Consider the following 17,687-nt stretch of genomic DNA (forward strand, 5'->3'; position numbering starts at 1 on the left):
GGTATGGGGTGTCGGGGGGTACGTGTGTGGGGCGGGGGATGTTGGGGGGTATGTATGGGTCGGGGGGGTGTGGGTCTCCGTCCCCCCCCGGCTCAGCCCCCCTAGCCCCGGAGGCTGCCCCCAATGGCGGCGTACGTGACGATTTCGCCCGCGGGCGCCGGGCGCCGACCCAGCTTCACCCTCAGCTCGGCGTAGCTCAGCTCCGGGGCCGGGGCCTAGGGCAAGACGGACCCGTCAGCCCCCCCTCCAGACCCGTCAGACCCCCCCACAGACCCCTCCACCCCCCCGGACCCGTCAGTCCCCCCAGACCCATCAGACCCCCCCACAGACCCGTCTAATCCCCCCACAGACCCCTCCACCCCCCACAGACCCATCCAATCCCCCCACAGACCCCTCAACCCCCCTGGACCCATCAGACCCCCCACAGACCCCCTCAGCCCCACCCGGACCCATCAGCCCCCCCACAGACCCGTCAGACCTCACAGACCCCCTCAGCCCCCCTTCCCGGACCCATCAGCCCCCCCTGGACCCGTCAGACCCCACCACAGACCTGTCAGACCCCCCACACAGACCCCTCAACCCCCCTCACAGACCCATCAGACCCCCCCAGACCCGTCAGATCCCCCACTCGGCCCCATCAGCCCCCCACACAGCCCCGTCAGCGCCCCCAGACCTGTCAGACCCCCCCATACAGACCTGTTGGGCCCCCCTGGCCCCATCAGACCCCCCACACCCAAACCTGTCAGCCCCCCACTACAGACCCCTCAACCCCCCCTCACAGACCCGTCAGCCCCCCCCCACAGAGACCTGTCAGCCCCCACACACAGACCCGTCAGCCCCCCACAGCCATCCCCAGCCAGGATTGTCCCCTCAGCTCTTCCCCCAGGTGATCCGCCCCCCACAGCCCTGCCACCCTCCACAGACAGCACCCCCAGCCGGGATCAGCCCCCACATCCCGAGCCACCCCCTAGCCCAGGCTTGTCGTCCCCCACCCCTGCACCTCCGGCAGGGGAGCCTCCGACTCACAGATCCACCCCACCCCCCCGGATACTGGGCTGCCTGTCCCTGCAGACACCCCTCCATCCATCCCTCCATCCCCCCCACACATCCCTCCAGCCTCCCTCCATCCCCACCCCCCTTCCATCCATCCCTGGGTCTCACTCTGGACTCGGCCCTTGGGGTCCCCCTGCTGCTCACCCCCTTCGCTGCGTTCGCTAGGACCTTTGCCCCAACCCCCCCCCATGGGGCAGGACCCTGCACCGGGCGTGGGGGAAGGGACCCCGTTCTGTGGGGCCCAGTGGGGTCTCACCTGCACTGGGGCTTCCGTCTGGGGTCCTACTTCTCTCCGGTCTGGGGGGGACATCATTAATGTAATTAATTAACCAGCAGGAGCTATGAATCGCTAGTCAGCAGCCCAGAATCACAGCTCAGCCAGTAGCCAATTAGAACAATCAGTAGCCAATTATAAAGTTCGTTGGCCTAATCAGCTCTCAGGAAGAGCCAATAATCAGTTCTTGGCATCAGCATAAATCAGCCGCCAACAACCAGTGACCAGCAGCTACCCAGCGCAGCCAACGCTAGCCAGTAGCCATTCAGCAAGAATCAGTAGCCGGCCAGTAATCGATAATCACTAACACAGCCGGCAGTCTGTGGTCGTTAATAGGAGAGTGGTGATTGGCAGCCGACAGGAAGACAACAGGGATCAGTAGCCAGGAATTGATAATTAGTGGCCAATAGACAACTATGGGTAGAAGCCAATAAGCAGAAGCCATCAGCCAGTCGTCAATAACCTTTAGACAATAATCAGTAGCCGTTAGTCAATTGCTGGTAGCCAGTAATCTAGTAAGAATCAAGAATCTTTAGCCAGGAACCAGGAGCCAAAACTTGATAATCGGTAGCCAGTGCTCAGCAGATAATAATAAATATTCAGTAGCCAGCAATCAATAATCAGTAGCCAATAATTGATAACCAGGAGCCAATTATCAATCAGTAGCTAGTAATCAATAGCCAATCAGTAGCTAATAATTAATAGTGAATAATCAATAACCAGGAGCCAATAGCCAATCAGAAACCCATAATCAGTAACCAATAATCAATAATAAGTAGTCAATAGCAAATCAGTAACTAATAATAGCAAATAATCAATAACCAGGAGCCAATTATCCATCAGTAGCTCATAAGGTCCCTAGTCAGTGGTCAGGGTCAAAGTCAAGGTCCCTGGCTAGGGGTAGGGATGGAGTTTGGGGTCAGGGTTGGGGTCTCTGGTTGGGGGTGGGGTCAGGATCAGGATCAGGGTCTCTGGTGCGGGGGGTTAGCAGTAGGGTCTGTGGTTGAGGCTTGGGTTTCAGGTCAGGGCTGGGGCTGAGGGTCGGGGGTCTCTGGTTGGGGGCAGCCCCTCCTCAATCTCCCTGTGACACCCTGGCACCTCACTATTCACCACTGTCGTGTAATTAGGATACGTGTTGTACAAAGCGCGCCGTGCGAGGTGTCCTTGTAACAGTCTTGATCTGCTGGACCGGCCGATCTCGTTGGATTGTAAGCGTCGGGTGTGACGTTAGGAAGTTTGCTGGTGTGTGTGTGTTACTGAAACACGTCGCAAGCCTGAGAACACCCACAAGCAGCCTTTCGGGTGCGACTGTGAAAAGGCCAGTCAAGGCTAACGGCTCATTGAGAAACCTCTGGGAAACGCTGGTGAAAGGGCAGCTGGGAGGCTTTGCAGCTTGTCACAGCAGCTCAGTGCGAGAGGGAGCCCAGGCCGGCGGGTTGGGGGGCTCAGTGGTGCCCCAGTTCCAGGGGGTGCCCGGGGGGGGACTCGTCCCACTCACCTCGTCTCCTCTTGTGGCAGATCAAAATCAGGGCTGCGACTCCGCCAGCAACCCCCACCGCCGCGCCGAAGCCCAAGCTGAGCATGCTCAGCGTTAGGGGGGCCGGTGGGGGGGGGCCTGGCGGGCGGTTGGGGAGAGAAGAAAAGAGGGAATGAGACCAAGTGGCCGGAGAAGGCGGGGAAGCTGGCGCTGACTGCTTCCCTGCGCCTCTCTGCACCCCTCCTTTCTTCTCTCCATTCGTTCCTTTCTCCCTCCCTTCATCCCCTCGCCCTTCCCTTGGTCTCACTTTTCATCCCCTCGTTCACTTTTTCACTCGTTCTTTCATTTGTTCATTACTCAGCCCCTCCTTCTGGCCCGTCTTTCACGCACTCCCCGGCTGCGCTTCTGCCTTCGCATCTTTCCCCCTCCCTCCGCCCTTTGCGGTCCACGATGCGCCCCCACGGCCTGTGCTCTGCCCCGACTCCGCCATCAGCCTCGCACTCAAAACCAGCCACTAAGAACGACCCACAAATAACACTAACAGCCCCTTTTCCCCCTTTTCAATCCAGAACCACCCCCCGCGATCTAGCCACCAGACCCCACTCCCCACCCAGAGCCTGGAGAGAACCCAGGAGTCCTGGCTCCCAGCCCCCCTGCTCTAACCACCAGACCCCACTCCCTTCCCAGAGCTGGGGAGAGAACCCAGGAGTCCTGGCCTGCCCTGGACTCACCTGGTTTCAGCACCTGGAGCCATGTCCCATTCCCCGCCCCCACTCCCACGGTGGGGATCTTCACCAGGCAGCGGTAGGTCCCAGCGTCGTAGGGTCTCAGGTCCCGCAGCTCCACGTCGGCTCTCCTCTCCCGCAGGAAGCTCCGGTCCCGGGCCTGGCTCACCCGGCCCCTGAACTCCTGGGTCTCGTTGCTCAGCTCCAGCCAGGCGCCCGCCACCTCCTTCACCCAGGTGTAGCTGCCCAGCCTGGGCTCCCGGGTGCTGTTGTAGGTGCAGGGCAGGGTGACGGAGCCACCCTCGGTGCCCTGCACGGAGCTGGGCTGGGAGACCCACAGGCCCTGTGCCCAGGAACCTGAGGCATCAAAGGCCAAGGGTCAGCAGGACAGAAGACCACATTCCTGTCCCAGAGCTGGGGAGAGAACCCAAGAGTCCTGGCTCCCAGCCCCCCTGCTCTAACCCCCAGACCCACTCCTCTCGCAGAGCCAGGGAGAGAACCCAGGAGTCCTGGCTCCCAACCCACCCCTGCTCTAACCACCAGACCTCACTGCCCTCCCAGAGCCGGGGAGAGAACCCAGGAGTCCTGGCTCCCAACCCACCCCCGCTCTAACCACTAGACCACACTCCCCTCCCAGGGCTGGGGAGAGAGCGCCGAGGGTTTGGCCAGGCCTCCCTTGCCCACGGCCAGTGGACAACACTCAGCCATCGTGCCTGGTCTCCTCTCAGCACCCGACTGCACCCAACGACCGCCGGATTGTCTCTGGCCAACGCGTCTTCCAGGAAGGCCTCCAGGTTGGAGTTGGACAATCCACCGCTTCCCTTGGTGGGTCTTTCCAATGGTCCATCCCCCTCACTCTTAAACACTGGAGCCTTATTTCTAATGGGACTGTGTCTGGCCTTCATTTCCACCTTTGGGCCTTGGGCTGCCCTTCTCCGGTAGGAGAAAGAGCCCTTCGGGGCCGCGTATCATCGCCCTGAGAAGGTCCCTTCTCCATCTTCTGCCGGGTGCGCTGAATGGATGGAGCTTCTTACGTCTCCCACTCTCAGGTCTGTTTCTCCCACCCTCCAACCACTTGTGTGGCTGCCCTCTCTAAGGTCTCCACATCCGAGTCTTGTAGGACAATCCCCAACCTTGAGCTGCAGGGTCCGAGAGCTGCCCAATCCACCACGGCCGTAGGTAAGTTGCTCCGACGGTTAATTACCCCTCAACTGTTCGAAAGTTGAGCCGCGTTCCCCGTCTGAGTTTGTCTGGTGGAGCTCATTCAGCTGCAGTCTGCTGGACGGAGGAGTCCTCGAGTATCAGAAATCTTCTCCCTCCGTCGTCGCCTTTCCTTGGATAAATCCACGTTTAACTCCCGGCTTTGGCCCTTCCGTCATTTACACGTATTCTCCAAATGAAGCGCCCAAGACATTCCAGTGATGTTGTTGCCAATTCTGGCTATTTTATCCCAATATCTGGTGTTTTTCTTCAACTCCTGGCTCTTGGTGTTGGGTGGATATGTAACATGTTTACCAAAAAGACCCCAAAACCGGTTTCTAGCCCTTTGGATTGTGGAGAAAACCCAGCAAACGCGATTGCGAAAGGGAAAGGCCTGTTTTTTCACCAACGGAAAATCTTCGACATGAACAGAAAGGCTATGGCGTGGGCCTCTTTCAGGTTTGCAGCATTCGCAACACGTGTTGGGTTCCTGGCTGAAACCCCTCAAATCTGGGATGAGGATTTAATGTAACGGAAAAGCCTTTTCCCACCGAAAAACTTTTGGACGGAAGTTTTTTATCCACCCTCGCGGCTTGATAATCAAGAGGCAAAGAAAGACAACTCCCAGCGGGATTACTTTTCACAACCGTGATTTTTTTCAAAGCCCGTCTCATGACTCACGGCAGAGCCAGACGTGTGCTTGGACATTGGAATTGGCCACTTAAGAAAACAAGGTGATCAACCAGCTCTGTGGGAGGTATATTCGCTTGCTCACGGCGCCTGCATCCTCTTCAATGTAAGAGCACAACTTGTCCCACGGAATCCAGTGAGCAGCAGCGCCAACCCCAGCCAGGATTTAACCTCCCCCCAAAATCATGAGATTTGCCTAAAATTCCCAAGATTTAGAAAAAAAGACAAAATCTTTGGCTACCTTTTGCGGGGTCGGAATTCATGGTTTTGAATGTTTCTCCACAATGCAAAATGCTAGGAACTTACTGGGGTTTTTTTAAAAGAAAAACTGACCTTTCCCCGTAGAACTGCAGAAGCCGAAAACACCGAATATCGTCAAAATAAAGCCGTGTCCTGGCAATTTGAGACTAAAGATGGTGATTTCTCTGCGGCCGTGAAATTCTCTGCCAGGGAGAATTGTTTGTTTCTGGCAAGTTGTTTCCATTTCTCATTCAATGACTGTCCTCGTTCAAACGCCAAGAAAACGTGGATTAGATAAAGATTAAATAATCCAGATTAGATTAAGATTAAGTCAAATAATCCCCATTCAGACCATCACGCAGCCAGGATTCTGCAAACGCGGGCCCAAGGGGTTAACGTTGGACTTGGTACGTCTTTCTCGTGCACATTTTAGGGGAATCATTTGGGGTTTTTTGTCAACTTCTGTTGCTTTTTATCCCCCCCCCCCCAAATCTGGTTTCCAAAATGAAACACGTTGCTCAGAAAAAGGTATTCTCCAGGGACATTTTTCAGCGGACACTGTCGTGGGTTTTCAAAACTGGGAGGGGGGAATCTTGAGTTTTCATCAAACCCTGTTACAGAATTATTTGGGGTTTTCTGGGCTTTGGAAAGGGCGAACGATTGGTTGGAAAGGAGATAATACATAAGCGGCTTTCGGTGATTTTCACTGCTTGGTTGGGTGGGTTGGTTCATCTTTTCCCTGGATGTCTTGAGGAAACATTCTGGGGGTTTTCCACCCAAACGTCAACACCCGAATGCTCCGAGGAGCTTGGCAGGTCTCCCGGTCACCAAGAGAAGTCGGTCCCGGAGGAGCTCTTACCTCACCCGGCGTGTCAGACTTTGAAAAAGTCAAATTTGATTTGGGGGGAGCAAAAAACCCCCCAAAATTGAGATGAAAACCAGAAAAATTGAAGGGTTTTTGTATCTTTCCGCCTGGATCCACGTTTCAGTGCAGCCGTGGCTGGCGGCCGCCTCGGGACCCGCTTGGGGTGTCAAGGGGGGGTAGAGCGCCCGGGGGGGGATCACATCAGACCAGGGAGGGCGAATTCCCTCCGGATGGGGCTGTGGCGAGAACATAGCCAGGATGATGCCGCCGGGCCTGGGGTCCAGGTTCAAACGGGCTACGGGGGCGGTTGGCTGGGGCACGGCTGGACCCCCCGGCTGGAGGGGGGGTCGGGGGAGGGATGGACAGAATGTGGAAGGGGGGGCATGAAGCGATAACCCAGGAGGGGATCAGGGGACTTCCCCGCACCCAGGGGGCGCCGAGGTGGGACCCCATTCCGGGGGGAGGCCGATCTGCGGGAAGGGACGATTGTGCCCCTGGGTCCATCCCCGGCTGCAGGACCCCTGGGGTGGGGGGCAGGAGGGGCAGGGTCCACCTTACCGGAGCAGCTGAGCAGGCAAAGGCAAAGCTGGGGCAGAGCCATGGGTCCGGGTGGCTGCAGGGGTCACGGAGTGAGACCCCGACCCCGCGGGGCGACAGGATCCAGGCAGCCCCCACCGGACGTGAGTCACAGAAACCAGAGCGAGCGGGGCCCAGACAGCGACGCCTACGCTGGGCCGGAAACCTCCCTCCCCGGCCCCCCGCCAGGCTCCTCTGCCCCTGGCCCTGCCAGTGCCCCTCACTCCCGACCCACAGCCCCTTTCCTGCCCAGCCCAGCCCTGCCGGTGCCCCTCACTCCCGACCCACAGCCCCTTTCCTGCCCAGCCCAGCCCTGCCCCCCAGCCCTGCCGGTGCCCCTCACTCCCGACCCACAGCCCCCTGCCAGCCCAGCCCTCCCCCCCCCAGCCCTGCCGGTGCCCCTCACTCCCGACCCACAGCCCCCTGCCAGCCCAGCCCTGCCCCCACCCAGCCCTGCCGGTGCCCCCCAGCCCTGCCGGTGCCCCTCACTCCCGACCCACAGCCCCTTTCCTGCCCAGCCCAGCCCTGCCGGTGCCCCTCACTCCCGACCCACAGCCCCCTGCCAGCCCAGCCCTGACCCCCCCAGCCCTGCCGGTGCCCCTCACTCCCGACCCGCAGCCCCCTGCCAGCCCGGCCTTGCCCCCCCCAGCCCTGCCGGTGCCCCTCACTCCCGACCCACAGCCCCTTTCCTGCCCAGCCCAGCCCTGCCGGTGCCCCTCACTCCCGACCCACAGCCCCTTTCCTGCCCAGCCCAGCCCTGCCCCCCAGCCCTGCCGGTGCCCCTCACTCCCGACCCACAGCCCCCTGCCAGCCCAGCCCTGCCCCCCCCAGCCCTGCCGGTGCCCCTCACTCCCGACCCACAGCCCCCTGCCAGCCCAGCCCTGCCCCCCCCCAGCCCTGTCGGTGCCCCTCACTCCCGACCCACAGCCCCCTGCCAGCCCAGCCCTGCCGGTGCCCCCCAGCCCTGCCGGTGCCCCTCACTCCCGACCCACAGCCCCCTGCCAGCCCAGCCCTGCCCCCCAGCCCTGCCGGTGCCCCTCACTCCCGACCCCCAGCCCACCGGGCTCTGCACCTGAGCTGTCTCTGTGGTTCACACACTCGCCGAGGTATCGAGCGTCTGGCACCAGACAGGGCCGGGGTCAGCAGCCCGGCGCAGAGATGCTGGGGGGTGGGGGCACGCGGGGCCTCTCGCTGTGTTGCAGGTCGGGGCCGGGGGCCGACAGGGCCCCTGTGGGCTCCAGGCTGACGTACAAACCCACTGGGCTGAGCACGGGCGGCCGCGAGGCATTTCCTCTGCAACCCCAACCCCCAGCTCCCAGCTGCCCAGGTCTGCAGCCTCGGCCGGCACCCAGGGGCTGCGGGTCGGGAGGGAGGGGCACCGGCAGGGCTGGGGGGGCCCAGGGCTGGGCTGGCAGGGGGCTGCGGGTTGGGAGTGAGGGGCACCGGGAGATGGGGGGGTCTCCCCGCATTAGACTCATTTCTGGGCCCCAGGACTTTGTTCCACTTGAACCGAGTTGCTCCAGGAAGCCTCAAAAATCAAAATATTTCAACGGGGCAAAAGTCAGAAATCACACGCTTGGGTCAGGGAGGGGCATCGGGCTCGAACCCCAGGCCCTGTGTCCCATCCCCCCCCGACCCACCAGGACTCCTGGGTTCTTTCTCCTGCTCTGGGAGGGGAGTGGTGTCTAGTGGTTAGAGCTGGGTGTGGGGGGAGGCGAGTCAGGGCGCCTCGTGCCTCAGTTTACCCCTTTTGGCGTGATTTCTGGGTGCCTGGCAGGAGGCAGGGGGCTTTGCCAGGAGGAAGTGGAGGCGTCCTGGCTTCCAGCTCCCACTCCCCCCAGCACTGGGGACAGAACCCAGGAGTCCTGGCTCCCAGCACGCCCTGCACTGACCCACTCGACCCCAGTCCCCTCCCAGAGCTGGGGACAGAACCCAGGAGTCCTGGCTCCCAGCACCACCCCCCCTCCAGACTTTGTCTCTTGCAGCCGATGGGAGGCCATCCAGGGAATCGTTGGTGGAGATTTTCCACCTGGACGACAGCAGCTCCCACTTCCACTGCGAGGAGATCGCCAAAGGTAGGGGGCGCCAGGGGCGGGAGGCTGGGGGGATCGGGGGGCACTGGGGTACAGGGCTGGGGGGATTTGGGGGGTGCTGGGGGGGTTCCGGGGGCTCTTCACTTCAGGGAGCTGGGCGGGGGCTGGGGGGGCCAGGCGTAAAGGCTGCAGGAACCGGGTGGGGGCTTCAGGAGGGGGTACAGGCTGCGGGGGGGACTCGGGGGGCTCAGGGGGGCACCAGGCAGGAGGATGGGTGGGGCCCAGCGCGGGCAGGGCCTCGTGTGTGACTATCGGTGGGTAACGGGCCCGGTGCCCCTCACTCCCGACCCATAGCCCCCTGGGCTCCCCTCCACCACTCTGCCGGTGCCCCTCACTCCCAACCCGCAGCCCCCTGCTAGCCCAGCCCTGCCCCCCGCCCCCAGCCCTGCCGGTGCCCCTCACTCCCGACCCGCAGCCCCTGCTTATCCGTCCAGTCTCTGTGGCCCAGCGCAGCTGGTCGTGCTGGTCAGCGATGAGAACGGAAACACAGACGCCTTCCCCGTGGCCTATTGGACTCCCGGCCCCACCGCCTCACGGTAACCTCCCAACCCCCACGGGCCTAGCCATGAGCGGGGTTGGGGCCCGGACGCCTGGGTTCTCTCCCCAGCTCTGGGAGGGGAGTGGGGTCTAGGGTGAGAGCCGGGGGTCTCAGAGCCCGGACTCCTGGGTTCTCATCCTTATTGCGACTCTCTTTCTCCCCACAGGTGAGGGGGGGTCCTGTGCTCACCCCATGGCTCAGCAGGGGAAGGGAACGGCCAGTTCCCGCCGAGCGACCCATATGGTCCCCTGTAAACAGCGCCGACGCGGCAAAGGGTCTCTGGGGGCTTTAAGCTTTCAATAAACGCAGACGCCCTGGAGGTAGAAATGTCTCGCTGAACATTTCATCACCACGGAGCCGCGACGGGCTGGGTGGGGACCCCTCGCCCGGCGCTGGGACGCAGCCCCTCTGCGGGGGGCGCCAGGGGGCAGGTTATAGGGGGATCCCTTGCTAAGCACCGAGCCACAGCCCCGCTCTGGGGTGGAACAGAGGCTGGTTACCCGGGGACCCCTTGCCCGGCGCTCAGATGCAGCTGGCTCTGGGGTGGGGGGGCTGGGGAACCACCAAACAGAACAAAATGTCTGGGACAAGACTGGGGTCTCTGGGCTGGCACCAGCTGGCAGGGGAGAGCGCCCCCTGCTGCCCCCATGCCGCCCTGGCCCCCCAGCTCGGTGACACCCCCCGGAGTCAACGGTTCCTTGAGGCGGTAGAAGGGGAAGTGGCCAGTCTTTATAAAGGCCAGGCCCCAGCTGCGGAAGGGGGAAGTGGTCTCGAGGCGTCGGCCCGGACTCCGGGGTCCAGCGTGGGAGGCAGAGACCGGAGCAGCCATGAGCTTCCAGCAGAATCTACAAGGTACCATCCCAGTCTCCTGCTCCAAACTCCCCGGACGCCTGGGTCCCATTCCCCATCCCATCCCGGTCACCCCCACATTCCACCCTGGACGCCTGGGTCCCATTTCCCATGCTGACCTCCCTCCCCCCACCTCCTCGGACTCCTGGGTCCCCTTCTCCTGCTCCAAACTCCCCGGATGCCTGGGTCCCATTTCCCTTCCTGACCTCCCTCCCCCCACCTCCTCGGACTCCTGGGTCCCCTTCTCCTGCTCCCCGCCTCCCCGGACGCCTGGGTCCCATTCACTATCCTCCCCATTCTCTACAGGATGGGAGCATCGCAGGGTCCCCTGGAAATGAGCACACTCCCGGACGCCTGGGTCCCATTCCCTCTCTGCACTGGGGCTGGGAGCACTGCGGGGTCCCCCAGATACGTGGGTAGGTGGGGGGAGGGGTGTTTCTCTCCGCTCACATCCCCCGGACTCAGGATCGTTCTGTCAGTTCCTCCAGCCGGGCGGGGAAAGGCAGCAAAAGCAAAACTATCTCAGAGTAACCCCAGAAAGGGGAAACAAGCCAGGCCTGAGAAAGAGGAAACCCAGAGCCTGAAAGGGGGGCTGCGGGTCGGGAGTGAGGGGCACCGGCAGAGCGGGGGAATCCGGGGGGCTGCGGGTCGGGAGTGAGGGGCACCGGCAGAGCGGGGGGATCCAGGGGGCTGCGGGTCGGGAGTGAGGGGCACCATTAACCCTTTGTTCCCCCCACGCCAGGGGGCAAGGCCTTCGGGGAGCTGAAGGCCCAGCAGGAGAAGGTTCTGGACTCTCTCAATAAGGTAGACGCTCCCCCCCGGGGGTCTGTGGGGGGGCCCCAGGGACGGGGGAGGGGAATGGGCCCCCCAGCCCCCCCCCCAGCCCATGTGTGTCAGACCCTGGATCACCCCCCAGCTTGCCGGACGCAGGGGGTGGAGCTACGCCGTGGCAGCTTGTGATGTCATCATGGGGAGGGCAGTGATGTCGGGGGGGCGGGGATGTTCCGAGGCTCCGGGGTCACTCACTGTGGGCTGTGATGTCATGTCCTGAGCCAGGCAGCGGCTGGGATGTTGCCCCCCCAAGTCATGATGTCGCCCCCAGTGCGCGATGATGTCACGCTCGGCACCCTGTAATGTCCTACACGGAGGGCTGTGATGTCATCAGACTGTGAGGACTTCTTGTGACATCACACGCCAGTCACTATGAGGTGTCAGGGTTGTGAGGTCATAAGCCAGGGATGATGTCAGCGGGGTCTGATGTCACACACAGATTCCTGTTATGTCACACCCAGACTGCTATGATGTCAGAGGGGTGTGAGGTCACCCGCGGAAAGTGGTGATGTCATGGGCAGGGCACTGATACCACCCACTGAGGTCCTCTGACCCCCCCAGGCCACTGCCCACCACCACGGGGCTGCCCTCCCAGCCCCGCCCCCAACCCAGCCCCCTCTCTCAGCCCCCAGCCCTGCCCCCAACCCAGCCCCCCCCCCGTCCCCAACCCAGCCCCCTCTCTCTGCCCCCAGGAATTCCTGGACGACCCCAAATACAGCACAGACGAAGACCTGCCGGAGAAGCTGGAGGCCTTCAAGAGTGAGCGACACCCGAGGGACGGATGGGGGCTCATTTGGGGCGGGGCCCAACTCGCCTGAGGGCTGAGGGGGAGACCAGGGGTCCTAGGCCCCTGGGGATGGGGGGCAGCTGGTACCTGGGGGCTGGTGCTGGGGGCCTCTGTCTAATCCTCTTGTCCGTCCGTCCGTCCTGCAGAGAAATACATGGAGTTCGACCTCAATGGGAACGGGGACATCGGTGAGTTCCCGCGTGCGAGCGTGGGTGTGCGAGCGTGGGCGTGCGAGGGCGTGCGAGCGTGGGCGGGCCCCCGCTGGCCCCACTGACCTCTGCTCCCCCCAGACATCATGGCTCTGAAGCGGATGCTGGAGAAGCTGGGGGCGGCCAAGACCCACCTGGAGCTGAAGAAAATGATCACGGAGGTGACGGGCGGCCTGGGCGAGACCATCGGGTACCGGGACTTCGTCCACATGATGCTGGGCAAGCGCTCGGCCATCTTCAAACTGTGAGCACCCCTCCCTCCCGACCCCAGGCCCCTCTGCCCCCCGGCCTGGCCGGCGCCCCTCCCTCCCGACCCCCGGCCCCTCCGCCCCCCAGCCCGGCCGGCGCCCCTCCCTCCCGACCCCCGGCCCCTCCGCCCCCCAGCCCGGCCGGCGCCCCTCCCTCCCGACCCCCGGCCCCTCCGCCCCCCAGCCCGGCCGGCGCCCCTCCCTCCCGACCCCCGGCCCCTCCGCCCCCCGGCCCGGCCGGCGCCCCTCCCTCCCGACCCCCAGCCCCTCCGCCCCCCGGCCCGGCCGGCGCCCCTCCCTCCCGACCCCCAGCCCCTCCGCCCCCCGGCCTGGCCGGCGCCCCTCCCTCCCGACCCCCAGCCCCTCCGCCCCCCGGCCTGGCCGGCGCCCCTCCCTCCCGACCCCCGGCCCCTCCGCCCCCCGGCCCAGCTGGAGCCCCTCCCTCCCGACCCGCAGCACCTGGGTCGCCCCCCATCCCCCAAGTTCACCCCCCGCTGTCAATCACCCCGTCTCCATCCCCCCCGCAGGATCCTGATGTACGAAGACAAAGCCAAGGAGAAAGAGGAGAAGCCGGCCGGACCCCCCGCCAAGAGGGCCATCGCTGACCTCCCCTAGCTGCCCCCAGCGCCCCCCCTCCGGGGGCTGTCGTGGGGCCCCGGGCAGGGAGCGGGTTCCCATGGTTCACGTCGCTGCTAGAAACCAAGCCACTAACAATGTCTGCAGGGGGCCTGGGGGGCAGCACCCAGGCTGGGGGGGCAGGGTGGGGGGAGGCTGGTTTCACAGGGGGGTCCTGGGGGGCAGAGCTGAGCCCCCCTCAGTTCACCTCAACATGACCCCTGGGCTGAGGGTCGTGACCTCTCCCCTCCCCCCCGCCCTCTTTGGCCCTAGCTCTCAGATCCTGCAAAGGATTCTGGGATTGTTAGACCATGTCCCCCCCCCCACCCGCACGACATATGCTAAGCCTGCAAAGGATTCTGGGATTGCCCCTCCCCTACGCCAGACTCACGCCAACCCCACAAAGGATTCTGGGCCAGCCAAGGCAGGGGAGGTTAAAGGTCGAGAGCTCCTTGGCACTCATGGGGTCGGCGTGAGGGGTGAAAGGTCGGAGGTCACAGAGGGTGACCCATACGTGCGGCATTGTCAATAAAGGCCTCTTAATGACCCTGCTGTTGCCTGGTGGTTTCTATGGGGGGGGGATGCGATGTCAGCCCCAGCCAATCAGGAGCCTTCAGGCAGGCGCGATGGGGATAGAAGTTTCTGATTGGCCAGGAAGTGGGTGGGTTGGGCTTTTCTGCCCAGGTGGAATGATCCATTAGCAGCGGAGGGAGGGGAAGTGGGGGTGACTCCCAGTGTAATGGCCCATTCTAGCTGGGGGGAGGTGGGATGGAATGTGCCATTGCAGAAGGGCGGGAGGTGTCTCCTGATGGAAAGGTCCATTATAGAATCGTAGGATGAGAAGGGACCTCACGAGGTCCCTAGTCCCGTCCCCTGCACTCGTGGCAGGACTCAGTATTATCTAGACCAGGGGACGGCAAACCGGCACCACGTCCCTGCGGCCCCAGAGGGGGTGGGGGGGCGGGGGCAGAGGGCTCCGTGCGCTGCCCTCGCCTGCAGGCACCGCCCCCCGCAGCTACCATTGGCCAGGGACAGGAACCTGCAGCCAATGGGAGCTTGAGGGGTGGTACCCACAGGCAAGGGCAGTGCTGCCGGACATGCTGGCCACTTCCAGGAGCGGCACGGGGCCAGGGCAGGCAGGGAGCCTGCCTTAGCCCCACAGTGCGTCACTGCCTCCCCGGAGCCGCTCAAGGTAAGCTGTGCTGGGCCGGAGCCTGCACCCCAACCCCCTCCTGCACCCCAACCCTCTGCCACACACCCTCCTGCACCCCGCACCCGTGCCCTGAGTCCCCTCCCGCACCCTTCCTGCACCCCAACACCCTGCCCTGAGCCCCTTCCTGCACCCCACCCCGCACCCCAACCCACTGCCCCAGCCCTACATTCATGGCCCTGCATGCACTTTCCCTACCCAGATGCGGCCCTCGGCTCAAAAGTTTGCCCACCCCTGATCTAGACCACCTCTGACAGGGGTTTGTCCAACCTGCTCTTAAAAATCCCCAGTGACGGAGATTCCACCACCCCTTGGGCAATTTATTCCAGGGCTTCACCACCCGGACAGCCAGGGAGCATTTCCCAACGTCCAACCGAAACCGCCCTGGCTGCAGTTTAAGCCCAGTGCTTCTTGGCCTGTCCTCAGGGGTTAACGAGAACAATTTACCTCCCTCCTCCTCCTAACAACCTTTACCTACTTGAAAACCGTTCTCAACTCATCTCCTCTCCAGACTAAACAAACCCAGGTTCTCAATCTTCCCTCCTAGCTCAAGTTTTCTAGACCTTTCATCATTTTGTTGCCCTTCTCTGGACTCTCTCCAATCTGTCCACGTCCTTCCTGAAATGTGGCGCCCAGAACCCGACACAAAACTCCAGCTGAGGCCTGATCAGCGCGGAGCAGAGCGGGAGAATTACTTCTCGTCTCTTGCTTACAACACTCCTGCTACTCCAGCCCAGAAGGATGTTCGCTCTTTTTGCGACAGCGTTACACTGTTGACCCATATTTAGCTCTTGCTCCACTCTGACCCCCAGGTCCCTTTCCGCAGGACTCATTCCTAGGCCGTCATTTCCCATTGTGCGCGTGCAACTGATTGATCCTTCCTAAGGGGAGGACTTTGCATTTGTCCTTATTGAATTTCGTCCTATTTACTTCAGACCGTTTCTCCAGTTTGTCCAGATCATTTTGAATTTTAATCCTACCCTCCAAAGCACTCGCAACCCTTCCCAGCTTGGTATCTTCTGCAAACTTTATCAGTGTCCTCTGTATGCCGTTATCTAAATCATCAATGAAGATACTGAACAGAACCAGGCCCAGAACCGATCCCTGCGGGACCCCACTCGTTCTGCCCTTCCAGCCTGACTGTGAACCCCTGATAACGACTCTCTGGGGACGATTTTCCAACCAGTTTTGCACCCACCTTATGGTAGCTCCATCCAGGTTGTATTTCCCTAGTTTGTTTATGAGAAGGTCATGTGAGACAGGATCAAAAGCTTTATACTAAAGTCCAGTTATACCACATCTACCACTTCCCCCTGTCCGCAAGGCTTGTCACCCTGTCAAAGAAAGCTGTCCGGTTGGTTTGACAACCTTTGTTCTTGACAAACCCAGGCTGACTGTTACTTATCACCTCATTATCTTCTAGGTGTTTGCAAACTGATTGCTTAATGATTTGCTCCATTATCTTTCCGGGTACAGACATTAAACTGACTGGTCTGTAATTCCCCGGGTTGTCCTTATTTTCCTTTTTAGAGATGGGCACTAGATTTGCCCTTTCCCAGTCTTTTGGAATCTCTCCCGTCTTCTGGGACTTTTCAAAGGGAATCGCTAACGGCTCCGATATCTCCTCAGTCAGCTCCTGGAATATTCTGGGATGTATTTCATCGGGCCCTGGTGACTTGAAGACCTCTAACTTGTCCAAGTAATTTTTCACTTGTTCTTTCCCTATTTTAGACTCCGATCCTTCCTCCTTTTCACTGGCATTCACTACGTTAGACTTCCCATCGCCACCAACTTTCTTGGTGAAAACCGAAACAAAGCAGTCGTTAAGCACCTCTGCCACTTCCACATTTTCTGTTATTGTCTTTCCCCCCTCATTGAGTAACAGGCCTACCCTGTCCTTGGTCTTCCTCTTGCTTCTAATGTATTTGTAGAATGTTTTCTTGTTTCCTTTTATGTCCCTAATTAGTTTGATCTCGTTTTGTGCCTTGGCCTTTCTAATTTTGTCCCTACAGACTTGTGTTATTTGTTTATATTCCTCCTTTGTAATTTGACCTAATTTCACTTTTTGTAGGACCCTTTTTGAGTTTTAGATCACTGAAGATCTGGTGAAGCCAGGGTGGTCTCTGGTCATCCTTCCTGTCTTTCCTACGCAGGGGGATAGTTTCCTCTTGTGCCCTTAATAATGTCTCTTTGAAAAACTGCCAACCGTCTTCAATTGTTTTCCCCTTTAGACTTGCTTCCCAGGGGATCTGACCTACCAACTCCCTGAGTTTGCTGAAGTCTGCCTTCTGGAAATCCATTGTTAGTATTGTGCTGTTCTCCCGCCTACCATTCCCTAGAATCGTGAACTGGACCATTCGTGATCACTTTCACCCCAGCTGCCTGCCAGGTTCCAGGGGTATAGACCATCCCATTAGAGAAAGGATGGGGGTGGCGTGAATTATAGGGGGTATTGGAATGTTCCATTATAGCAGGGATGGGGGTGTTGGAATGGTCCATTATAGGTGGAACATTTCATTTTGGAGAGGATGGGGGTGTCTCCTGGTGGAAGGGTCTATGATAGCAGGGGGTTGGGGTAAAAAGGCTCTTTATCTCTGGGGGGGGCTAGTTCCTGATGGGATAACCCATTCTAGTTGATGAGGGAGAGTGGCACAGTCCATTTAATGGGGAGGTGGTGTCTCCTGGTGGAAGGGCCCATTAGAGCAACCCGGGGAGGGTGCCTCAGCGAGGAACTGCCTATTATAACACGTGGAAGTGGAACATCCCATTATTATATGGAGCGGGGAGTCTCCCAGTGGAATGGTCCATTGTATTTGTAAGTAAATGTGGTTGGAACTTCTCACTGTAATGGGGAGATGCCTCCAGGTGGAATGGTCCATTATAGCCAGTGAGATTGGACCATCCCATTATAATAACAAGGGGGCGTGTCATGGTGGACCCCTCAGCCTTCCCCTCCCTGGATTCTCCACCCTGCACCCTGGTTCAATGGAATATGCCCTAATAAACCTCCTCCTTTTCCAGAAGACCCTCCTCTTGGGAATAAATTATGCAAATGTCACTGCCCCTCTCTGAAATGTACCTATTTGCATAAATTATGCAAACAAAGATTTACATAATTTGTCTGAGGGAACCTCCCCCATAATTACATAAATTATGCAGATAGGAAAAACTGTTAATGGCCCCCTCTGATTTTTCAAAACCCCCATG

The 17,687-nt window shown here is 60.5% G+C and overlaps 2 protein-coding genes across 2 annotated transcripts; one reads left to right on the forward strand and one right to left on the reverse strand.

Moving 5' to 3' along the window:
- Nucleotides 1-101: 101 nt before the first annotated feature.
- Nucleotides 102-4,237, reverse strand: LOC311531046 (natural cytotoxicity triggering receptor 3-like; the record flags this gene model as incomplete). Its single annotated transcript, XM_084648102.1, has 5 exons — nt 102-215; nt 1,310-1,350; nt 2,826-2,942; nt 3,536-3,886; nt 4,210-4,237. 5 exons carry the CDS (start codon nt 4,235-4,237, stop codon nt 102-104), a joined length of 651 nt encoding a protein of 216 aa, XP_084504228.1.
- Nucleotides 4,238-10,495: 6,258 nt separating this feature from the next.
- On the forward strand, nt 10,496-13,403 carry AIF1 (allograft inflammatory factor 1). Its single transcript, XM_084646670.1, has 6 exons — nt 10,496-10,583; nt 11,323-11,384; nt 12,104-12,170; nt 12,345-12,386; nt 12,489-12,651; nt 13,183-13,403. Exons 1-6 carry the CDS (start codon nt 10,559-10,561, stop codon nt 13,268-13,270), a joined length of 447 nt encoding a protein of 148 aa, XP_084502796.1. The 5' UTR covers nt 10,496-10,558; the 3' UTR covers nt 13,271-13,403.
- Nucleotides 13,404-17,687: the final 4,284 nt, after the last annotated feature.

The sequence above is a fragment of the Lepidochelys olivacea genome, assembly GCF_965140295.1.
Source record: "Lepidochelys olivacea isolate rLepOli2 genome assembly, chromosome: 14".
NCBI lineage: Eukaryota > Metazoa > Chordata > Testudines > Cheloniidae > Lepidochelys > Lepidochelys olivacea.